Below are 20597 nucleotides of genomic sequence, written 5' to 3' on the forward strand. Positions count from 1 at the left end.
GCAATTTTATTGTCCCGTTTGATAGATTTCCTGCCACCTTTGTAGCACCAAAGCTGTTTGTCACTGTTGCTATCTCCTCCCACTGCTGCAGGGCTGTGTTTGCACGCGCGATTGTAGTGCGTTTGTGCGTGCGTCCGTGCACACGCGTGCGTCTGTTGTGAGTTACCAGGCACATTTTCTTTTTGCCCTCCTTCTCTCTCGAGTTCTAGCAAGCCCTTCTCTCTGATCACATTGAATATTCATGGGAGCTGCGCGTGAACAATCAGAGAAACAAGGCCTCATAAATACAACCAGCCCACCGGGAGCCTCTTGATAAGCGCATATTATGCATTCACACATACTTGCACACCTCCTCTTTACAAAGACTTTTTATGATTGAGTTTGCCTTGTGTAAAACATGGTAAAATTATCAGTTTGATTTGTAGAGTGATGCTGTACTTGAAGCTGAGCACGGTCTGAGAAGTTGTCTGTGACTCGCACTGAAACTACTTTTTCTATTGATGCAGGATGGCTTTAAAAAATATTAGACATTACACACAGAGTTTTATTATCGTTTACAGGCTCTAATACACAGGAATTTCTGTCTAGCTATAAAAGTTTTGTTTTTAAAAATTATTTTTTTAATGTAAGTGTCGTATCTGTGATCTGAGTGTTGGCTGTTCAGATTTCTGGCTGATGGAGTGGGATGAGCAGCAGCATGTCTGCTTTTTACCTTTTTTGTTCTTGTGTTAAATTTGTGGGTTTTTCCTGGCTCAGAGTGGGTGTTTGGGTGAATGATCACTGTGTACAGTAAAAGCACAGAGTCTGTTGAATTTTTACACATATCTTGTCACTCTTTTGGCTGCACGATAAAATGATAAACATGAGGTTCCTTTGGGGCTGTCTAGAACCAGTTTGTAGGACACCAAAAATTCTTTTATGCAGTTAAAAAAAAATAAAAGGTGGTTTGTAGATAAAATAAATTGTCTTTTTTTGTGATATCATTCATTTACATGCTAGACACCTCATCACTAGGGACAGATATTGTTACTGTGCTATTTGTGCCAGTGCTGCTTATTAATATTCTTTTTCTTGATGGTTTCAATAGACATTTAATGACTTATGGCTACTTTTGACATATTGGCGAGTTTGCCGACAGCACAGCTGCTCCATAGGAAGTCAAAGAGATGACTTTGTGTTACCTTATTTAGCAGTAGTATATACATTCCCCTTTTATTTGCAGACATTAGAGATACAATGCTTACTAACAAAGGTAGCTACAAATATTGTATACCTGCTGATATTCTAATTTTCATATTTAGAGTTTGAGGAGACGATATAAGAAAACTATTTGCATTAAGTTGCTGTGTGTATAGTTTCCCCCCACACACATGTGTGTTTGTGTGTTCATATGTGCATTTATTCACATCAATCATTAGTGTATCTGCACGAGTGTCTCTAAGTAGACAGATGTTTCTGCAGGTGGGCACGGTGACACAACAGCCCTCCCACTCTCTGCCCACATAACCCACCCAAGGTGCCCCTCGTCCGTCTCTGCACACAAATCAGTTTGAGAACGAGGAGTTCTCCGAAAGGGAGAGATCGGGGCGTGAAGGTCCCGATGCCCTTCACACTTCCACTGCTGGCTATCGTCATCACCTGCCAGACTTTTCACCACAAAGATGGCGATAAGCAGAGAGGAGCAAAGATATCTCTGACATAATTTAATACACATTAAGGTATTAAAATTCTTCGCTCAAACCCCAAGTGTAATAATTTAGTCTGTTTGAGTTTGTCATGGGGTGCTAAACATCACAGGAATAGTAGTTCAGCAAAACAGTCTTTGCCTTCTGGGATTATTAAGATTATTAAGACACACACACACTTGACTCAAGCTGTTGTTCTTGGCAAAGAGTTTAGAGAGCGATCCAGTGACGACTGGACAAAGGAAGAAAGTGAGGATCCAATGCTAGATAAAGAGCTGCGCATCAAGTGTTGTCGAGGTTATCATAGTTAACATTTTGCACATTTCCAGCATTCATATATTTAAAATATTACATATTACAAGATATATATTGTATGAAATTAATGATAACCAAATGGTGGAGATCCAAAGTGTTTTTCTGACTTTTAGTGCAAGTTAGTGCACGCTATGGAAGGATCTTTCTACAAGCTTGTCTTTTTATGGTTGTAATAAAAAATAAAAATGAAGCCTATCTGCATTAGCCTCGATCAGCAAGGCAGGACAAAACTAAGAAAAGTTTTAACAAGAAGTGAGAAAAGAAAGTACTGTGAATAGGAGAAAAACTGCATGGAGACTTGCAGTAGCAGATGACATTGATTTTGGAGAAGGAATTGCATTTAGCAAATCGGATTACAGCCACGCTGCCCTCTCCATTTCCCCCTTGTTTTGTGGTCACTATCTATCTATCGCCAATCTAAATGGGGACTCCCAAGCTCCTACCATGGGGGTCCTCTCAAGATCAGCGCTTTGCGCCGCTCTATTACTGTAACAGGTTGTCGTTTTTATTCAGAACTTGTGAAAACTCTGCAAAAATTTCCTTTCTTTTTTAGAAGTGCAGTTAAGAATATTTAAATAGTAATAATAAAGAAAATGTCCAAGTATTATTGTGTACAAAAAACACAAAGTTGTCCAAGTTGGGTTTTGTTTGTGTTCGAGTCTTGAGGCATTTCAGATCTTTTTCTAGGATCTGGCTGTGCTGCATCCACTTAATTCCATGTTACCTGTCACATTAGAAAAGCCCACCATGTTTTTGTACATTACCATAGCATTTTTCCATAACCCACTGAGGCCAGACCGAGTCTTGGAATAGAATGAAATTAGATTAGATCAGCGCTGATGTCCTAGCCACCCAAGGCAGTTTCTATATTTTGTAGCGAAGCTAAAGGCTCTTTCAAAAACCACAGAGACATATACTACCTCTGTCTAATGGTAACTGGATCTGTTACAGAGCCCCATTTAAGGCCAGCATACATCATCTTAATGTACAGACTGCATCCTGAATCTATGACGTTATGTGCTGAGCTGCTTGCCTACATAATTTCCATAGCGGTGCACTCTGAATGCAGCCTTTTAATTGCTAAAAATGCTAAATGTCAAATTAAGCTCAAACTAATGGGGTAGAAGGTCTTGCTGTGTGATCAGTGGGAAAGCGGGAGGAAGGAAGAAAGAAAGGCAGACTGCTGGTGCATTTAGAACAGGCTGTGCACTCAGAAAACAGCTATGGATTACCAATCACTGCTTCCCACTACAGAAGATTAATGAGCACCCATGTAGCAGGCTAATTTAGAACAATAACGCCTAATTAATTACAAATAATCAGCTTCTTTCTCCCCCTTCCCTTTCTTCCACTCTCAATGACTCTCTTTCTCCTTTTGCAATTTCTTATTTTTTTTCCTTCCTTTTCATCTCCAGCGTTCCCATTTTCTTTGTTTAGATCTCACTCTCTCTCTTTCTCTCTCCTCCTATCCAAATAGCCTCAGGTAAAAAAGCAGCAAAGTGGGTCTAGTTTCACTCACACAGCAGACCCCCCCCCCCCCCTCCACCTACAACCCATCTTTGACTTTCTGTCCTCCAATCCCAGTGATTAATGCAGGGTCTTAAATTAGGCGTGGGAGGATTTGCCGATGCTGGACACGCACTCAGCGCAGCTAGGAGACACACACTAATAGTGTCTACCGCTAATCTATGACTGCTTACATGGATGGGCTCTTCCTCAAATGCCACTGCAGACTATTGTCGTTATAGACTAGCAGTCTAGTATACCTATATCAGATGGTAAGAAGACTGATAGAGGTTAATAGGCCGTGGGCAGCTGCATGTAAGAGAGGGAGAGAGAAAGTTTTAAATATGCCACAGTTAGCCACAAATGGTCCCAGTTTTCAAATATTATAAGAAGCACACAACAAACAGGCAGTTTGAGGATATCGTGCTTCCATAATTTGGGGTTTGCTGTTTGTTGGGACACGAGGAAATAAGCAGAAAATGGATACAGTGGATAAGTGGCTGGATGGTTTTTATGTTAATTTACGTTTTTTTCCAGACTTACTGAGATGTTTAGATTTCCTATAGGACAGATGTTTCTAAATTCTTTTACAGAAGTATCCCCCCCTCCCTTTTTAAAAAATAAATAAATAAAATGTTTAAATCCATGTAAAATGCCTGATTTGAAGTCTCCAAACACTTTGGCTGCAGCTGTGTTGGCGTTTTTGGGCTAAAAGCAACCAAATTTAGGTAACTAAAAGTGTGGCTGTGGCTCAGAAGCACATTATCGACTAATCGGAAGGCCGGTGATTTGATCTCTGGCTGCTACAGTCTATATGCCAGAGTATCCTTGGGCAAGATACAGAACCCCAGTTTGCTCCCAATGGCTTCATCTGAGTGTGAATGTTAAATGCACAAAAAGAGCTTGTGTGAATGAAACATGTTGTATAAAGTGCTCTGAGTGCTCAAGTAGAATAGAAAAGCAATGTAATGAGGCCCAGTGCATTTAGCATATTTGGGTGAAAGGGAAGTGATATCAGGTTATCAGGTTAGCTGCTAATTAGTGAGAAGTACGATGCAAATAAAATACTGCGGTTTCAATCACCTGGACTGGAGCGCATTTCTTACATGGGGCTCATTTGTACAGTTAACTTTGGTGCAAGCCATGCTGTGTGTGAGATAACTATGAGGTGTAAAGTAAAGTAACTTTTTTTTTATTTGTCAAAAAAACTAAGTAGTTGTTCTCCAAAAGTTGATACTGTTCATCTGGACGTAGCGTTTTCTGTGGGAGAAATGTTTCGTTACTCATCAGTGACTTCTTCAGTCTCAGCTGACTCCAAAGGTTTCTCCATCTTTGGAGATTTACTTACCTGGATGATTGACCATGCATCAAGACAAACTAAGTAGTTGTTGTTTTAGCAGAGTGGGGATTGGCTCTCTTTGTGGCTAGCTAGACATGAATATCTGATGACCTGCAGTTTTTGGTTGCTTATTGAGGAACAGATCTCACTGGATAATTTCAGTGCTAAATAGGCTCATCATCATTCTTATTAGTAATGGCATCACTGACATGTGCATATTAATACATATTTTGCTTTAAACATTTTAGTGTGTGTTATATTGGCCTGCTTATTTCCTTATTCACACAGAATCATCAATGGATGGACTGTAATAAGCCAATGAACCAGTTTTTATCATCAAACTAGGCAAACGGAGCAGACTGATAAAGTGTGTGAACAGTACGACATTAGTTTTTCTAACATCACATGTTTTGTGTTTGCAGGTCACCTTTGAGCAACACAAAGAGAATCTGTCCCGTATGTTCCGTCAGTACCAGCATCAAGAGTCCACCGGCACGATTCGCTCCATCTCTGGTGTCAGCCAAAGCTCTGAGACTATGGAATGTGTTAATGGGCCACCTGCAGAGGAAACCGCTCCCTCCACTGTCATTGAGCTGACTGTGGACAAGCTGTCCCAGAAATCCCCTGATTCAGCATCCAGTTCCACCATTACTTCCAGTCTGCTGGAGGTTGATGATGAAAGGGGACAGGCATCTATCACTGTGTCCAACATCCTGGCCGGGGCCAAAGACGAAGAACAAGAGCAACAGCAGCTGGTGGAGGAGTCTACCAGAGATAACTCGGGTGTCAGAGAGGAGACACAAAAAGGTGCTACAGAGCAGTCGAGTGAAGACGTCAACAAAGAGAAAGCACAGACTTCTACTGGAAAAACTGCACAACATGAAACGGCTGACACAAAAGCGGTGGACGAGGGTAAAGTCTCTGCACCATCTGGTAGCGATGATGCACAGGCACCTGTAACAGATGATGAAAAATCTGAAAGTGAACAGAACAAAGGTGACTCGTCAAAGTCAATGACAGAAGACTCTTTAAATGAAGCAGAGGCTGAACCGCCAGCAGCTTCAGAGCGAGAAAACAGCGTGCTCGGTGGAGCTTCGGTCCTCAATGAGGACCTGGTTGACGTGTCATCTGTTAGCGACCAGGTCCATCCTAGCGATGCTGATGACAGCCAAGAGGAGTCCTCTTATGCTTCTGCTGCCACCGGAGAGGAAGGTGGGGAAGTGAAGAAGGACGAAGACGAACGAAGAGATGGGGGTGAAGAACAGGAGCTGAATAAGGAAGAAGAAAAAGTTGAGACACAGGAAAGTGAAGTGAAACAGACGCCTTGTGTGGAAAGCCAGACTCCTCCAGCTGAAATACCTGAGAAAAGTGTCACAGAAGCACCTAAAGAAAAAGCTGATGATGAACAGTCTTCCTCCATAGCTGAAACTACAAGCCAGCAGCCCTCAGACACCACACCGCCATCTACAGCCCAGGAGGTTACAGCGGCATCAGACTCCACTGCAGATGTCCAGCCATCAGAGACCAGCGGTGCCACTGGAGAAGAAACCCCATCTGGTGCCGCTGACAGTAGCACCACCACCACCTCTACCAGCTCCGACACTCAGAAGGGTGCAGAGTCTGTCAGCAAAACCAAAGAAATCAAAATTGCCAGACTGGACGTATCCAATGTGGCCATAGACACCGAGAAACTTGAACTGAAGGAGACCTCTGCAACAGTATGCAATCCACCCCCTTTTTTTTAGCGCTTATGTGTTACTCAGTTGTTATAATAGTTTATTATAGTTTAGGTGTTACACAAAATTGAGCGTTTAAGTTTCAAAGTGTTTTCTCAAAGGTTCGTGTCACATTAAAACGTATGACGTTTGGCTTCCATATTTCTGTAGGAAACAAGCCAAGGTCAGTCAGCAGCTGCTGCATCAACAGCCACAGGAAGTTCTTCAGGCCAGCCAACAGACAGCAGCACCCCTGCACCTCGCTCCACCATGTTTCGCATCCCAGAATTCCGCTGGTCCCACATGCACCAGCGTCTCCTCGCTGACCTGCTCTTCTCGATTGAGACAGATGTCCAGATGTGGAGAAGGTAGGACGACAGTCCGCGGGCTCTGATTTTATTAATGCTTCAATAAACAGAAACACGGATTTATCAACTAAAGATTTTTTTGAGGAACATGCAGAAGTTTTATGGGTTTTTTTTTTTTTTTGTTTGGTTAGGTTGTGATTGACTCAATTTAGCATAAAGACTAGAAAGTGCAAAAAATGCTGGTTTACTGTCTTGTTCAGAAAATTACGAGTTAGCAGGCTTTTAAAAACAATGTAACTCTAAATCTGTAATTGTCAGAATGGTGTAATCTTATCAAATTGTTGAGCAAATAAGTGAGTTTTTCAGTCATTCTTTATCGAAATTGGTTTGTAACAGATCCTGAGCTAGAAAAGTGCATTAGAACTGTGCAATGGGACCAGATATTAAAGTAAGTGTCTAAATAAAAGAAGAAGAAGCCACATAGCTTTACGCTGTGTGAGTGTGGCTTGAGGTGAATTTAGAGGAGCCTTAACCTCCTAAGACCCGAACTCTTCCACGACATGCATTTTTAATTTCTCTTTGATATTTGGTCACATTGGGGCCCGATGAATGTAAAAACAAAGAATTACCAGATTTTATTTTATTTTTTTTTTACCTTTTTTTTGTTTTTAAGAAAAATGTGAGCAACATTTGTTTAAAACTTTGATAGAACAGTGGCAGTATAATGTCCTCGTAAGTGGATATCAGGCCCATGTAGAGCAAAATTGAGTATTTTGGTCTAAATAACCCAAAATGTGATGTCCACATATGTGGACGGCAGGTCCTAGGAGGTTAATACTTCATTGCAATAACTAAAACCATCTTCTTGTCTTTTGCCTTTTAGTCACTCCACAAAGACGATTCTGGACTTTGTAAACAGCAGCGAGAATGTGGTGTTTGTCCACAACAGCATACACCTCATATCCCAGGTGGTGGACAATCTCGTCATGGCTTGCGGAGGCATTTTACCTCTGCTCTCAGCTGCTACATCTTCCTCCGTGAGTCCTTTGCTGCACGTGTGATTTTACGTTTGTATTTGTGTGGCTGTGGCTCCGGTCACAGGAAGTTATCCATCCACATTGACCTTTCCCCAATCACATTAGACTACAGTTAGCTGCTTCCTAACAACGTTAGTTTGTTTTAGTCCTGTCTGACCTCAGTGACAGCCGCTCTCTTGCACCATTCTTTGCTTCTGCCAATGACCTGACCGGTCTAAGGAGCGGGTTCACTTCCATTATAATTGATTTACATTCAGTTGTGTGGGCTCTGTAACCAGATTTCAACCTGAATGTGAAAAATTGCATTTTCACATGCCTTGATGTATTTTCAGTGCTGCACACGTTACGTATGTAACAACTTACTAACTGTGATAAATCACTGGTTATTCAACATAAGTCGAGGCTTCTGACCAGGGTAAAACCTGACTGTAATGTTACTTTTGAGAGAAAATGTTTAGAGAGGTTTCCTCATTATTACTTTTATTATTTATATATTTTTTCCTCTTTCTCTCTCGACTTTCAGCATGAGCTAGAAAACATCGAGCCCTCCCATGGCTTGTCAGTGGAGGCTTCGGTCACCTTCTTGCAGCGCCTCGTCAACCTTGTGGATGTTCTTATTTTTGCCAGCTCGCTCAACTTCACAGAGATAGAAGCTGAGAAAAACATGTCATCAGGAGGCATCCTCCGACAGTGCCTTCGCCTCGGTATGCACCTTGTCATTATTCCTGAGCTTCTAACTAGCTTTATTTCTCTTGTTTGGTCCTCTGCTTTTTTTCTGTCTTGCTGAGTTTTTACATGTGTAGCTGGCTTTCAAGTGAATTTCCCACTTCTGTTTCATCCTTTTACTAACCCCACCCCTCATCCCCCTCCCGCTCATTGATCCACCTTACATCAGCTGGCAGCAGCCTGCTGTATTAGCCCCAGTCATGGCTCCCTACAGTGTTTTTGACCCTCTCTTCTGTATTCTTCCTCTCAATCTTCAGCTCCAGCTCCCACTCGGATCCCCCTCGCCTCGTTCACCCCGCTCATATCAGCCCTCTCTTATCTTGTTATTATAACCCTCCTGCATGGCAACACTTTAAAATGGCTGCTCGCATGATATAGTGAGTTGTTCATAATGGCCTTGGCTGTACTGTACTGCTGCGTAGCCCGAGGCCTTTGTCTGCCTTCTGTTCCAGGCTATTAAAGTTTCCCCTGACAGCATCAAAAGCCCAGCCTCACAATCACTGAATAAAAGATATTGAAAATCTTACATTATTCATTTAATTTTTTTTCTTTTGCAGCACACCTTATCAACGCAGCATGCACAGATTAAAAATGAAAGTAGTACAGTATACTTTGTACTTAAGCTATAAAAAAATTATTGAATTTTCTTTGGATATTTAATGCTGCACATTCAGGTATCTGTTTCTGCTTTTAAACACAGTCCAGCCCACAAACAAAACGGCTGTCAAGAGGCCGACTTGTTATCTAAAAACGCTTGTTCCCTCTGATGTCGCTGCTGCTGCTGTGTGTGTTTTACAGGAAAACGATGCCACCATAGCACAGGTTCAGTTTTAGAAAGCAGCCGCTATGAAATGAATATTTGATGAGGTATGCGCTCCCCATTGCTGGCACCTAATCTGATTTTGGAAAACTGTAACAAGGTTTTAGCGTCTCCGCCCCTCCCTCTCCTCTCTTTTTTTCTTCCTTTTATAAATGGTCGTATGAAAGAGTGGTCCTAATGGAAAAAGCGAGCCCATTTCCAGACGGAATAATTCCCTCCTTCGTAATCTAAATGCCTCAGAGTTAACATTTGTCAGTTGTCACGCTCTGAGCAGTGGGGGTTGGGAGGGGTCCAAAGAGGAGCAATACATTAAATTACAAATGTTAAGTGTGCCAGTTCTCAACCCACCTAAAGTTGTCGGACAACGAGGTTTTCTTTCCTTTTTTTTCGTCTTTTTTTTGTCCGTTGAAGGGTGTATCGCGCTGCCTACTCAGCATGTGCACACCCGGCAGTGTCATTTGTTATGGGAGCTGCACACAGTGGATGTGATTCAAGAGCACACCCTTGCACTATGACCTTGGGAGGAGAGGTGGAGCAGGGAAGAGTGAACGATGCTGCCAGAGTTGGCCAGAGCACTGACCTTGTCACGGCCCCGCTTTTTCTCTCCTGTTTTTGTCTCTGCTCGCTCCGCTCGCGGCTCAGTTTTACGCGCTCTTTTGTTGTGTTCGGAGGCTTGTAAATACAAAGACTTAAAATTTTGTGTTCACATCCCCCCGACAATGATTTTATTTGTATGATGTCACATAAGATCTCTTTCTCCGTCCCTCCCTAGTGTGTGCTATTGCAGTGAGAAACTGTCTGGAGTGTCAGCAAGCCCAGTTTAAGAACGGCGCAGACAGCTCAGCCCGCAGCTACACAGCCATGCAAGGCACTTTGCTTGGAACAGCCAAGTCTGCATCTGCGCAGGCAAGTACTTGAAATGATCACCTTAACTTACATTTTCTGCTGTTTTAAATTCCTCTACCATCAAACGCAAAATAACATCATACTTTTCAGTGACCGGTTCCCACATTTGTGCTGATTATCTTTTGTATAACGCACATTTTTGTCCTTCTCCTGTCCTCAGTAGGCAACCAGAAGGCGCTTTGCCCTTTGTCCTGTTCACAAGTGTTATTGCATTAGCTCATATCTTATTATGTTACCACACAGGTTGCTATTTGTTACACTAGACTAAGCCCTTTGTCATTGCCCCTTTGATTTGATACAGTGACTTCCAGTAAAAGTCATGTTGTTCTTCCCTGAACCGGGTGTTAAACCTCATTTATAATGCAGTGGCTCTATAGAAAAGCCATTATGTTAAGGACACGGTCTCAGGAGGGATAGCTTCCCTAAGCTGTTAAACCTTACCCTGCTCCTTGAAGGATTAATAAACACCCAGAACGGTGTAAACGTGCACGTGCGGTTTACACTTCCCTTGCAGATAATAATACATTTCACATGATAATTGCTTGATTTTTAATGCGTGCATGCAGAGTCCTGTTGATGCTGTGACAGGTGGCATGTCTCCAGTGAGAGATTTAGACCGGCTGCTTCAGGACATGGACATAAACCGCCTCAGGGCTGTCGTCTTCAGAGACATTGTGAGTTGTCCAGCAGACATGTTCGCATTCCTGTACACAGCACTCATAACGTGTATGAAATCACCTTTTCTAGCATCCTCTAACCTCTGGTGCTTTTCAAAGAGGACGCACGTACAGATTGTTTAGTGTGTTGTTTGTTTCAGGAGGACGGTAAGCAGGCTCAGTTTCTGGCTCTTGCCGTCGTCTACTTCATCTCAGTCCTCATGGTGTCCAAGTACCGTGACATCCTGGAGCCCCACAATGACAAGAAACACCCTCAACGCTCCCAGTCTGCAAGGAGTACAGGTATACAGAACCTTCAAGAAAAAAAAATCATCTGACGCATTTATGTGCATCAGAATGAAGCAAGTTGTTGTTTTCAACAACTTGAAAAGGATCTATGAATCCTGACTTTTTCCTTTTTTCTTTTTTTTCTTTTTTTTTTTAATAAGTGGGTTCATGTACTGCATAGTGTTCGACTATAAAACAAACAAACAAACAGCTGCTAATCATCTTAAGAAAAATTGTTAAAGTTTGTGTATTTTTATTTGACCTGCAGATTGTTTTGGTGTGCGTTTCTCCTGATTGTGATTGTAACTTGCCATGTAAATAAATCACCTAATCTCACACACATTCACACTGATTCATCAGGAGGAACCTGAAGTTCAGTATCTTGCCCAAGCAGGGATTGAATCACCAACCTTCTGATTTGTAGATGACGTGCTCTACCTCCTGAGCAGGGTGTATGCCACAAAGAAAAAAATAGTTCCATGATTTGATACATTAAGCATTATTAGACAAGTGCCATGTAACTCAGTCAATTTTAAGAAAAGAGACATTTCTGCTGTGCAGCCAATATCTCAGTAACGGGTCAAATCTAGACGACAGTCCAGAAGAAAAATATGTAAATCAGTTTCCCTGATGGAATTGGATACTCTTATTTGTTATTATTTATGTCCTCACAGATAGTGTTGCTGTTTCAGGTAGCACAGAAGGAGAGAACGGCTTCTCTCTGCGCCGCTATGATTCCGGCATCGGAGATGACCACACCTCAACTGCCGCAAGCGACGCAGATCTGTCATCCTCCGGTGGAACTCACGCTCCCGATGCCATTTCAGAGGCCTTGTCCACGCTGTCGTCTGAGGTCAGACCTGCTATGTCTGCTGACTCAAAGGGTAAAAATGTGAAGGACATTCTGCGCAGCCTGGTGAGCGCTCCAACTGATGATATCGTGGTGGATCCAAGCCTGTTGCCGCCAGCGTTCCTGGGAAGTGTGAGCGATGCGGCCAGAGAACCATCGCCACAGTTCCGCTCTTTTGATAGGTGAGGGTGTGAACATGGATTGACATACACTTAAAAAGCACATATGGTGTTTATAGTCTCAACGTTTGCATTTGACAGTTCCACAGGATTTTACTCCCAACATGACTGCGGGAGACCTTTGAAAGTTAAACCTTGAATGCATCTTTGTTTTATTTCCTTAGAGGGGGCTTTAGAGGATCTTGAAAAGCATTTAGTAACAAAAGCCCCTTTGGACTAGGAGTCTTTGTTGGTGACGACTTCTCTCTTTACTAAGGTCCTCACCTCATGCAGACTTCCTCCTTTCAAAGAACTGTTTTAAGACGGAGAAAAAGCTTTGAGGAAAGCTTTTGTCTGTCCCTGTTTAACAGTTATCAGGGGTTCCCTCCTTTCTTAAAGTAAAAAAAAAAAATGTGTATAATTTGCGTTATCTCCAGCGGTATGGGGTGAACAGTCAGGAGTAAGGCTTCAAAAGCAGAGCAGGGTACTGAAGTCACAGACGGGCTCAGGTGAGGGAGGATGGTTACTGGTCTGGTTTGCATTTGGAGCGCTGTTTCGCACATAGACTTTTACAAACGGGTCGATTTTGGCGGGGGTGGGGAGGGTAAAGAGGGAGAGGCACAGAGATGGGAGAAGTGGGAGAAGGAAGCCGTCACGGGGAAGCGTGTCAAGTCAAAAGTTCTCACGCACCAAAGAAAACATTTCTACATTTTTCTCTTTGTCACTCACAAACACGCTCACACTCAGTCAGTCTGCCTGCCCCCCAACTGTGGGAATTCCACGGCATCTCTGTGATCGCGTGTCTTTATCTGAGGAATGCTTTGTCAGGTCTCAGGGCGCTCCTCATATCAGGGGGATTAGACTGGCTCCTGTCCGCTGAGCACACTCAGTAGGAAGAGAGGACGTCAGGAGAGCTGGAGAACGTAGACTAACAGCTCACTTGCTGGTTATGGGAGCCTCTGCATGCAGGGCACGCTGACAGTAGACTTTACCCCAGTTACCTTTTTATTAATCACTTGCACATCTGCACAAAAAAATTAATATCAAATCCAGGTGGAGGTTAACAAGTCCAGACTTTTATATTATTTTAAACTGAAAACCAGCATCTTATTCATATTATTCACACAATATTCAATCACCAGAATTATTCTTTAAGCAGAAAAAAATCAATGAACTCTTTGGTCTATATTGTATGATTATATATTAGATAGTATTATTATTATTAACAATAACAATTAATTGGGACTGAAGAGAATTTTAAAAAAGTGGATACCACCAAATGTTTGGCTTTATTGATTGATCAGTCACTTCAGCTTTTAGTGTGTCCTGCACACACTACTGTCTGTCAGTGTGCCAAGTTATTTTGATGCCTCCGAGTCAAAACTACCCCTCCCATTCATGTCATCCTCTGGTTTTAAGCCTATATTTATTCTCGGTTTACTGCTTTTTATCACCCCGCTGTCTCTCAACCCTTACCAATTACCTCTCGACACATGTAGATATGTTCCAATGGTGTTTATTATCTGTTGCAATGACTTTATCACTGCTCGGCATCTCCCGCTAACCACTAAGTCTTCCAGGGACACGAGTACAAGCCAGAGCTGACATTCTGCACTGACATCTCCTGCCAAAACATGGCAACTTTCTGCTTGCCCAGAGGGTTGGATTTATGAGACCAATGTATGAAAAAAGCCGGGATCTCCCAGATAAAAACTGGAGGCGGGTCAGAGGGTGAAGTATCCCTGCAGATTTATTTACTAGTGGAGACGTGCTGGATTTCTCCCATGCATTTCTCAGCCATGCCCCTGTTATGACAGCCAGTCTGCAAATATTTGCTGATACTAACCAGAACTAAACAGTGTCATTGTACGAGTCTGTGATTTAGACTTCATGGTTCGGCAGAATATGTGAGTGTTAGACAGTGGGATATACATGGTGCGGTTGTTTGCATTCCTGGCAGCAGGCTTTGCATGCATGTGAGAGCTGATGTACAGATGAGTTTTGTTGATGATTAAATGTTGTTAATGTACTGCTGGCGGTAAGCGTGTCAGACATGAGCGCAGCTCTCAGTCAAGGCCTACCTTTTTAGAAAAGTCAGTTAATAAAGACGTTGTCGCTTTGCATTGGAGTTCACCTGCAGTGATGTACCTTGAGGAAGCTTGAACCCACTTTAGCTGGTATAATAAAAATCACACATTTATGTGCTAGTGTTAATTGCAAAGATCCATATTATATCCGAATCAGGACATAATGATAAATATCTGCCATTGTTTTTAGTACATTGCTTTAACAAAATTGTCAAATATTGTTGTGATTACAAGACAGTAGAAATTAAACTGGGAAAAGATTTTTCATATATCATTTACTAAAGAATTGAGCCACCAATGAAAACTGCAAGTATATAACACCTTGAAATTGATAAAGCGAGGTCTAATATGCAGTCTGGTTACCACAACTGAGATTTGTTAATGTTTTATTTTAATATTTGTTTGACAAACATAAAGACTGAGCTCTTTTGCTCCTATTTAATACCGTAGTTTTAGATGGTTGCTCTCGATCATCTCCATTTTTAATAGATTATTTAACATCAAGTAACACAAGAGAAACTCAGTTGATAATATAAACAAAGGACAAGGGAGTTCCCCGGGTCTTCTGTCTTTAAACCCAGGATTACTTGAAGATGTTAAGATATGGGCTTTGTGAGCGGCGGTCCTATTACGGCTAATAACAGCTTTTTATGCTTCCTTGGTTACTGTGTGTAAACATGTGTCTTTCACTCTGTTTTGGATAATTAACAAAGAACGGTTTACCCCCTTTTAAACCAGTGTCTTCCATTGGTTTAATGAGGCAGTTGTTTTTGTGGGCACTTTAGTTGATGTTGTTCACACTTACAGATCACAGATAACATCAAGGTACCGACTCCCGCCAGCCGCAGCTCCATAGGGTGAAGATGTGTACAAATGTGTTTGTGTGCGTACGGTCAGTGTTGTTGTTACATAGTGAAAGCTATGATCAAAGCTTTGCTGGGGTGCACTCTTCTCTCCATCGTGTCAGTCTGAGGTAAAGTCTCCAGAGAAGAGTATTTTTATGTACATGCAACTTGAGACAATTTGTTATTCGGTCTCACACTTGTTTTACCTGAAATAGCAGAGTTTACTGGAGTCATAGCTGCACTTAGCCATAGTAGGTTAGACCTTCTAAATAATTCAGCCACACACACACACACACACTTTCTGCCCTGGGCTCCTGTTTGCGGGTTGAGTGGGGCCGCTGACGGCTGATTAATCGACTGGGGCGGCCCACTCATGATAAGTGTGGCTAATGACCTGCTGAATAATTCACTGAGCCTTTGCTGAGGAACAGATGGAAGGCCAAACACATATGCAGACATGCTCACTGGCAGACTTCTTCACACTCGTGCACTCGAGCATTTATTTGGACACTCATGTGTGTGCATTAAAATATTTCTGAAAACATCCACGCACACTTTCAGCCTTCACTCAGCAGGGGTGTCTCTCCTTCTGTCTCTGCTGCTTTTGACACCCAGGGTGCTTCATGTCAGCGCCACCCTTGCTTCTTGATACCACCGTCCAGTCCACTCACTATCTGAACAGAAAAAAAATGACCAGATACTTTTATCTCCACTCTTCTTGCCTATCAATACTGATTTCATTCTCTTCTGTCACTACTTCGGGTTTTATGCAACACGTGGACCTTGAGTGGACCTTCCATCTGTCGAGCATTCCTGACACAGTTATTATTATTTTCCCTCAAAGCTGTTAAGATTTAACAGCTACAGTAACTTTTAGTAACAATAGATCTGATCAGCTGCCTTAAATCAGCTGAGCGCATGCTTTGACACAGCAGCCAGGTATCTGTCTGCAGTACAGAGAGCCAACTATCCTCGTGGGTGTGTGTGCAGGAAAGAATGCACATACACACTCTGAAACTGGGGACGTGCAGGAATGTTTGCAAGCTCTTGTGTTTGGGCCTCTTCTTTTTATTGCATATTCAAATTTGACGTATTCTTGCATGTCTTGTTAAAACCTGCATTGGGTCGTGTTTCTGAGAGGGGAGCAGTAGCCAGGGATTAGACCCTGCTTCTCCTATGTCAGCACTGATAAGCAGGGCCAGGCTCTCTTTGATATGGCCGCTGGTCTGTCAGAGCCCTGGTCTAAACTGACAGCTTATCTACATGCTGCTCTCCTCGCATCTGCTGTTCGCCGGATGAGAATTGAACTCCACTTACTCGTACCACATCACTATGAGAAACATTTCCTGTTACTCCACAGGAGGGACCTCTCAACAGGCAGCATCATTGTTACAGAGAAACTCAATGTACATATTTAATCTAGCTGTCAGTGAGGTGTTTTTTGTGATGCTTGGCAGTTGTTTTTTATTAATGTCAGGATTTGTGTCTAAGGATACATTGATTGTTTTACATTTTTAGAACAAACAACTTAAAGTTGTCATTTTTAAAATCAAGTGTGGACGCAAACCTTATTTAAGGCAAAGCCAATGTAAGAGCCAAGTCTATCAGGACATTTTTCATTTCAAAATGTTTTTTTCTTTCCTTGAAATAACCTGAATTTGAGCAAAAAAAAAAAAAAGATCACTTATTTGTATTTTTTTTTTAGAAGGTTTTCTAGAATAACTGAGATATTATAGAAGTATATTATTATAAATGTACTGCTTTGGTAGACTAAATATCAGGCATCATAGTAGAAGTTGCATTAATATCAGATAACATGCAGCTGGTGTTATGTGATAAAGCAGAAGATGACATCTAATAAAACGGGTGGCTATGGCTTAGGGGGTAGAGATCATCTGCTAATTGGAGGGTCGATGGTTTGATTCCTGGCTGTTAGAGTCTGCAAAACTATTCAGTAGTATTCACATACTTAACCCCAGTGCATTCATCAGAGGGTGAACGTTAGATAGAAAGCACTTCGGCACACTTAAGGATGTTTTAGATGAAGCTTGATTTCAGTGTAGCCAAACTGTAGTTTCTTCAAGTTTTCTCAAAGTAGTATTGTTGACTAAAGAAAAATGTATTTAATTAAAAGTAGAAATGTCCAAATAAAACAGTTTTTTAAATGGAGACATTACATCAGGTGTCCTGTTTTATGGTAAGATTCAGTGGGCTACTATTCTGCTTATTTAAATTGCTCATAATTACTCCTCTACTCTGTGTCAGTGAAGGTTGTGGTGTTGTTCTAGTCATGCTGTGTGCAAAAATCTTATGAAGGGTTCTGTGAATTGGCAGCATCAGCTTTTTCTTCCAGTTGATCTATGAGTCTTGATAATAAGCGCTTTTTCTTCTCTCTACAGAAGCGTCATCGTTGCACCAAAGAAAGCAGGAGTGATGCCATCTCCAGGCACTTCCACCCCCGTCCTGGCAACCGCCTCCGGCTCCGTGTCTGGTGGGACACCTATCGATAGCGTCTCTGTGGTATCTTCTAGCGACGCCTCCCAGAGCACCTCTGCAGACTCTGCAGCCTGTAAGCACACAAACACAAAACCGGACTGCAGTATTGGCAGAGCAGCGAGGGCAGCTAAGTCACAGGGTGGATGAGTGTGCTGAGGAGAAAGTCAATATTTATTTAGAGATCGTGCTTCTCTGTATGTCTGATGGAATAATGGTGTTTGCACAGTGTAATCCAGTTTCTTCAGGCTGGAGGACAGCATGAGTAACACTGATTCAATTATTTAAAAAGCTAAAGCAGTATCGAATGTGAAAAAAATAAAAACATTTGAGACAATTTTAGGGCGGTGCTCTGCCAGTGCCAGGGCCCATCATGCAATTACACAGAAAATGATGTGAGTCTACACAAAAATGTAATGGGTTAGTCATCAGGATTACGCAGAAACAACCGAAAACAAACTGTACTAATCACACTGGAACATGCATAACTGTAACAGAGATGCAATAGAGTGCATTTGGAAAGGGTGGGTTTCATGTATCAAGGGACCATTCAAGTGGGGGGAATCAAACGTAGACATTAGTTATTTGGCATTTGTCTTAACTAACAGGCTACTGGGACATCCCAGTATTACAATAATTCCAGTAGGAGAAGGAATAAGGTGAATGGTGACTGAATAAAACAATATATTAAAGTCATACCTATCTTAGTTGATTCATAAGTGACATAAATCAGCAGTTTTTGTCCCCTTTCTGTGTAAAAGTGTAATGTTTTTTTTGTCTGTGTGTTTAAGAGAGGAGGGTTTGACATGAGTATGTGGATTATGTTTTAGGACTTTTGGGTGCGTGTGTGTGCTAGTAAATAATTATAGCTTAGCTGTATGCACAGACTGCTTGATGGCACTGAGAAGTGTTGAGTAAATATGCTGTGTGTGTGCGTGTGTGTGTGTGTTAGTGGGGCAGTGGGAGGACTAATGGAGACGTTCATTTACTCCTCTTTGTTTGAAGGAGCTACTTCAGCTTGAGAGGGATACTCTCACCAGATCCACATGGCGCTGTTTAACACCTTACACACACACACACACACACACACACACACACACACACACACACACACACACACACACACACACATTCCAGTGCACATTACACTGTGTCATTCCTGAAGAGTTATCCCTGCACGGAGACTGTCCTGGCTGGAAAAACAAGCCCACTGAAACACCAGAGGAATCCCCCTCCTCCATATTCAGCTGGGCATTAGCTTATTTATGAGCCACAGGGAAGTGAATTTACTGCAAGATCAATCACACGCGGACTTTGTACCTCATGTGCCTCTGTCTCCAGAATGAAGTCGTAAAGCACCTTTTAGTTGTATAATGAAACGGTCAGAAAAGCAGCCCTGAGGGGTAAATTGGTATGTAATGACTTAATGAGGGGAAACAAGAAAACATGAAAATAGAATAATAACAATGAATGGAATTACTTCTTTCATATTTAAGCCTTTGTCTAACATATATTGTTTCCATCTACGAATAATTCATCTTTAAAGTGTAACTGAAGCAGAAGATAAAGTGTTGTCATCCTTTCACATAGAAAGATTTTTCTCATCAAACCCAATGAATTATACACTGTTATGGGAGATGTATTGTGCTCAGAGTACATCATCCACTATCTAACTATAAAATGATACTTGTACCCCCACATAAATCCACCTATTCTATACATTTGAATGGAGACCTCTGTATTATTTCATAAGAGGCATGTTTCTTCACAGGTTTATGGTGCGACCTTGGTCATATAATGTATTGCTGTGCGCGCGTGTGTGTGTGTGTGTGTCCCATTCTTGTCCAACATCCAGACTAATAACAGAGTTCTTTGGTTTCTCCCTGCAGCAGGCGGCCAGGTTCCAGCCAGCACTAGCCTGCCATCTGTCCCCCCACTCTCCCCTGTGACCCAGAACACAGCCCCCAATATGAGGTGATTCATCTTCTCTCTCTCTTTCTCTCGCTCTCTTTTTCTCACACACATGCACAATCAGCTGTTTATGCACATGCGCTTACACAATCAGTTATTTATGCATATGCTCTGATTATTGTTTTTGTCTTTATTCCATATTTTTTTTCATCATATTAAAAACACATTTTTGCTGACGGTGTATTTTTAAAAGCATCTTTTGTGAGTTTTCAAAGAGTTTGTTTAGCCTTTTGGCCAATTACTGTTAAATTACTCCGTCCGCTGTCTGTTTTGTTTTTTTTAGTATCTCGGAGCGTTTGGAGCATGCCCTTGAAAAGGCAGCTCCCCTACTGAGGGAGATCTTTGTGGACTTTGCCCCTTTCCTCTCTCGCACTCTGCTGGGCAGCCATGGACAAGAGCTCCTTATTGAGGGCACCAGTGAGTAGAAAATTATGGAAATTCCTTAGAAGTCACATCATCATTTCAGATTATCTCACAAACCTCAACCATGCAGGGATTCTTATTTAATTGCAACAATATGTCCAGGCTATTGTTAATCCAATATTGTGATGAGTCGCGCTGCGCCGGTAGTCGTGCTGAAGGTTTCCAGGGGGCCAGGGCAGAGGCCAGGCCACTAATAGCAGTGTTTGGGATGTCTGCTGCCACCAAACAAAATGGAAAGTTGATTGATAGCTGTAAGGGGGGGCTGGAAAAAATAGGGTGGGGCTGTATGTGCATGCATGTGTGTTTGCACGAATGTGATGTTACATGTGTCTCTGTGAAACACGGAGACACATGAAACATCCGCTGAAGCGCACTCTGGACACTCTAGCGGCCCCCTGCCCTCTAAAAGCCCAGGGCTTGCCATTAGGGATCAATGGGACATATGCTAGCCACGCCAGGCCTGTAATAC

The 20597-nt window shown here is 42.2% G+C and overlaps 1 protein-coding gene across 1 annotated transcript in view; it reads left to right on the forward strand.

Moving 5' to 3' along the window:
- Positions 1–20597, forward strand: part of lrba (LPS-responsive vesicle trafficking, beach and anchor containing) — a 176218-nt gene that overhangs the window by 47029 nt on the left and 108592 nt on the right. The window contains exons 22-32 of the mRNA XM_085356880.1: positions 5268–6563; positions 6732–6928; positions 7752–7905; positions 8429–8609; positions 10224–10357; positions 10924–11031; positions 11175–11316; positions 11994–12333; positions 17641–17810; positions 19624–19708; positions 19989–20122. Coding sequence (XP_085213006.1) covers positions 5268–6563; positions 6732–6928; positions 7752–7905; positions 8429–8609; positions 10224–10357; positions 10924–11031; positions 11175–11316; positions 11994–12333; positions 17641–17810; positions 19624–19708; positions 19989–20122 — 2941 coding nt within the window. The remainder of the gene's footprint in view (positions 1–5267; positions 6564–6731; positions 6929–7751; positions 7906–8428; positions 8610–10223; positions 10358–10923; positions 11032–11174; positions 11317–11993; positions 12334–17640; positions 17811–19623; positions 19709–19988; positions 20123–20597) is intronic.

This window comes from Diplotaxodon limnothrissa, linkage group LG6 (genome assembly GCF_057381915.1).
Source record: "Diplotaxodon limnothrissa isolate DT_005_m linkage group LG6, D_limnothrissa_male_GT1.1, whole genome shotgun sequence".
Lineage (NCBI taxonomy): Eukaryota > Metazoa > Chordata > Actinopteri > Cichliformes > Cichlidae > Diplotaxodon > Diplotaxodon limnothrissa.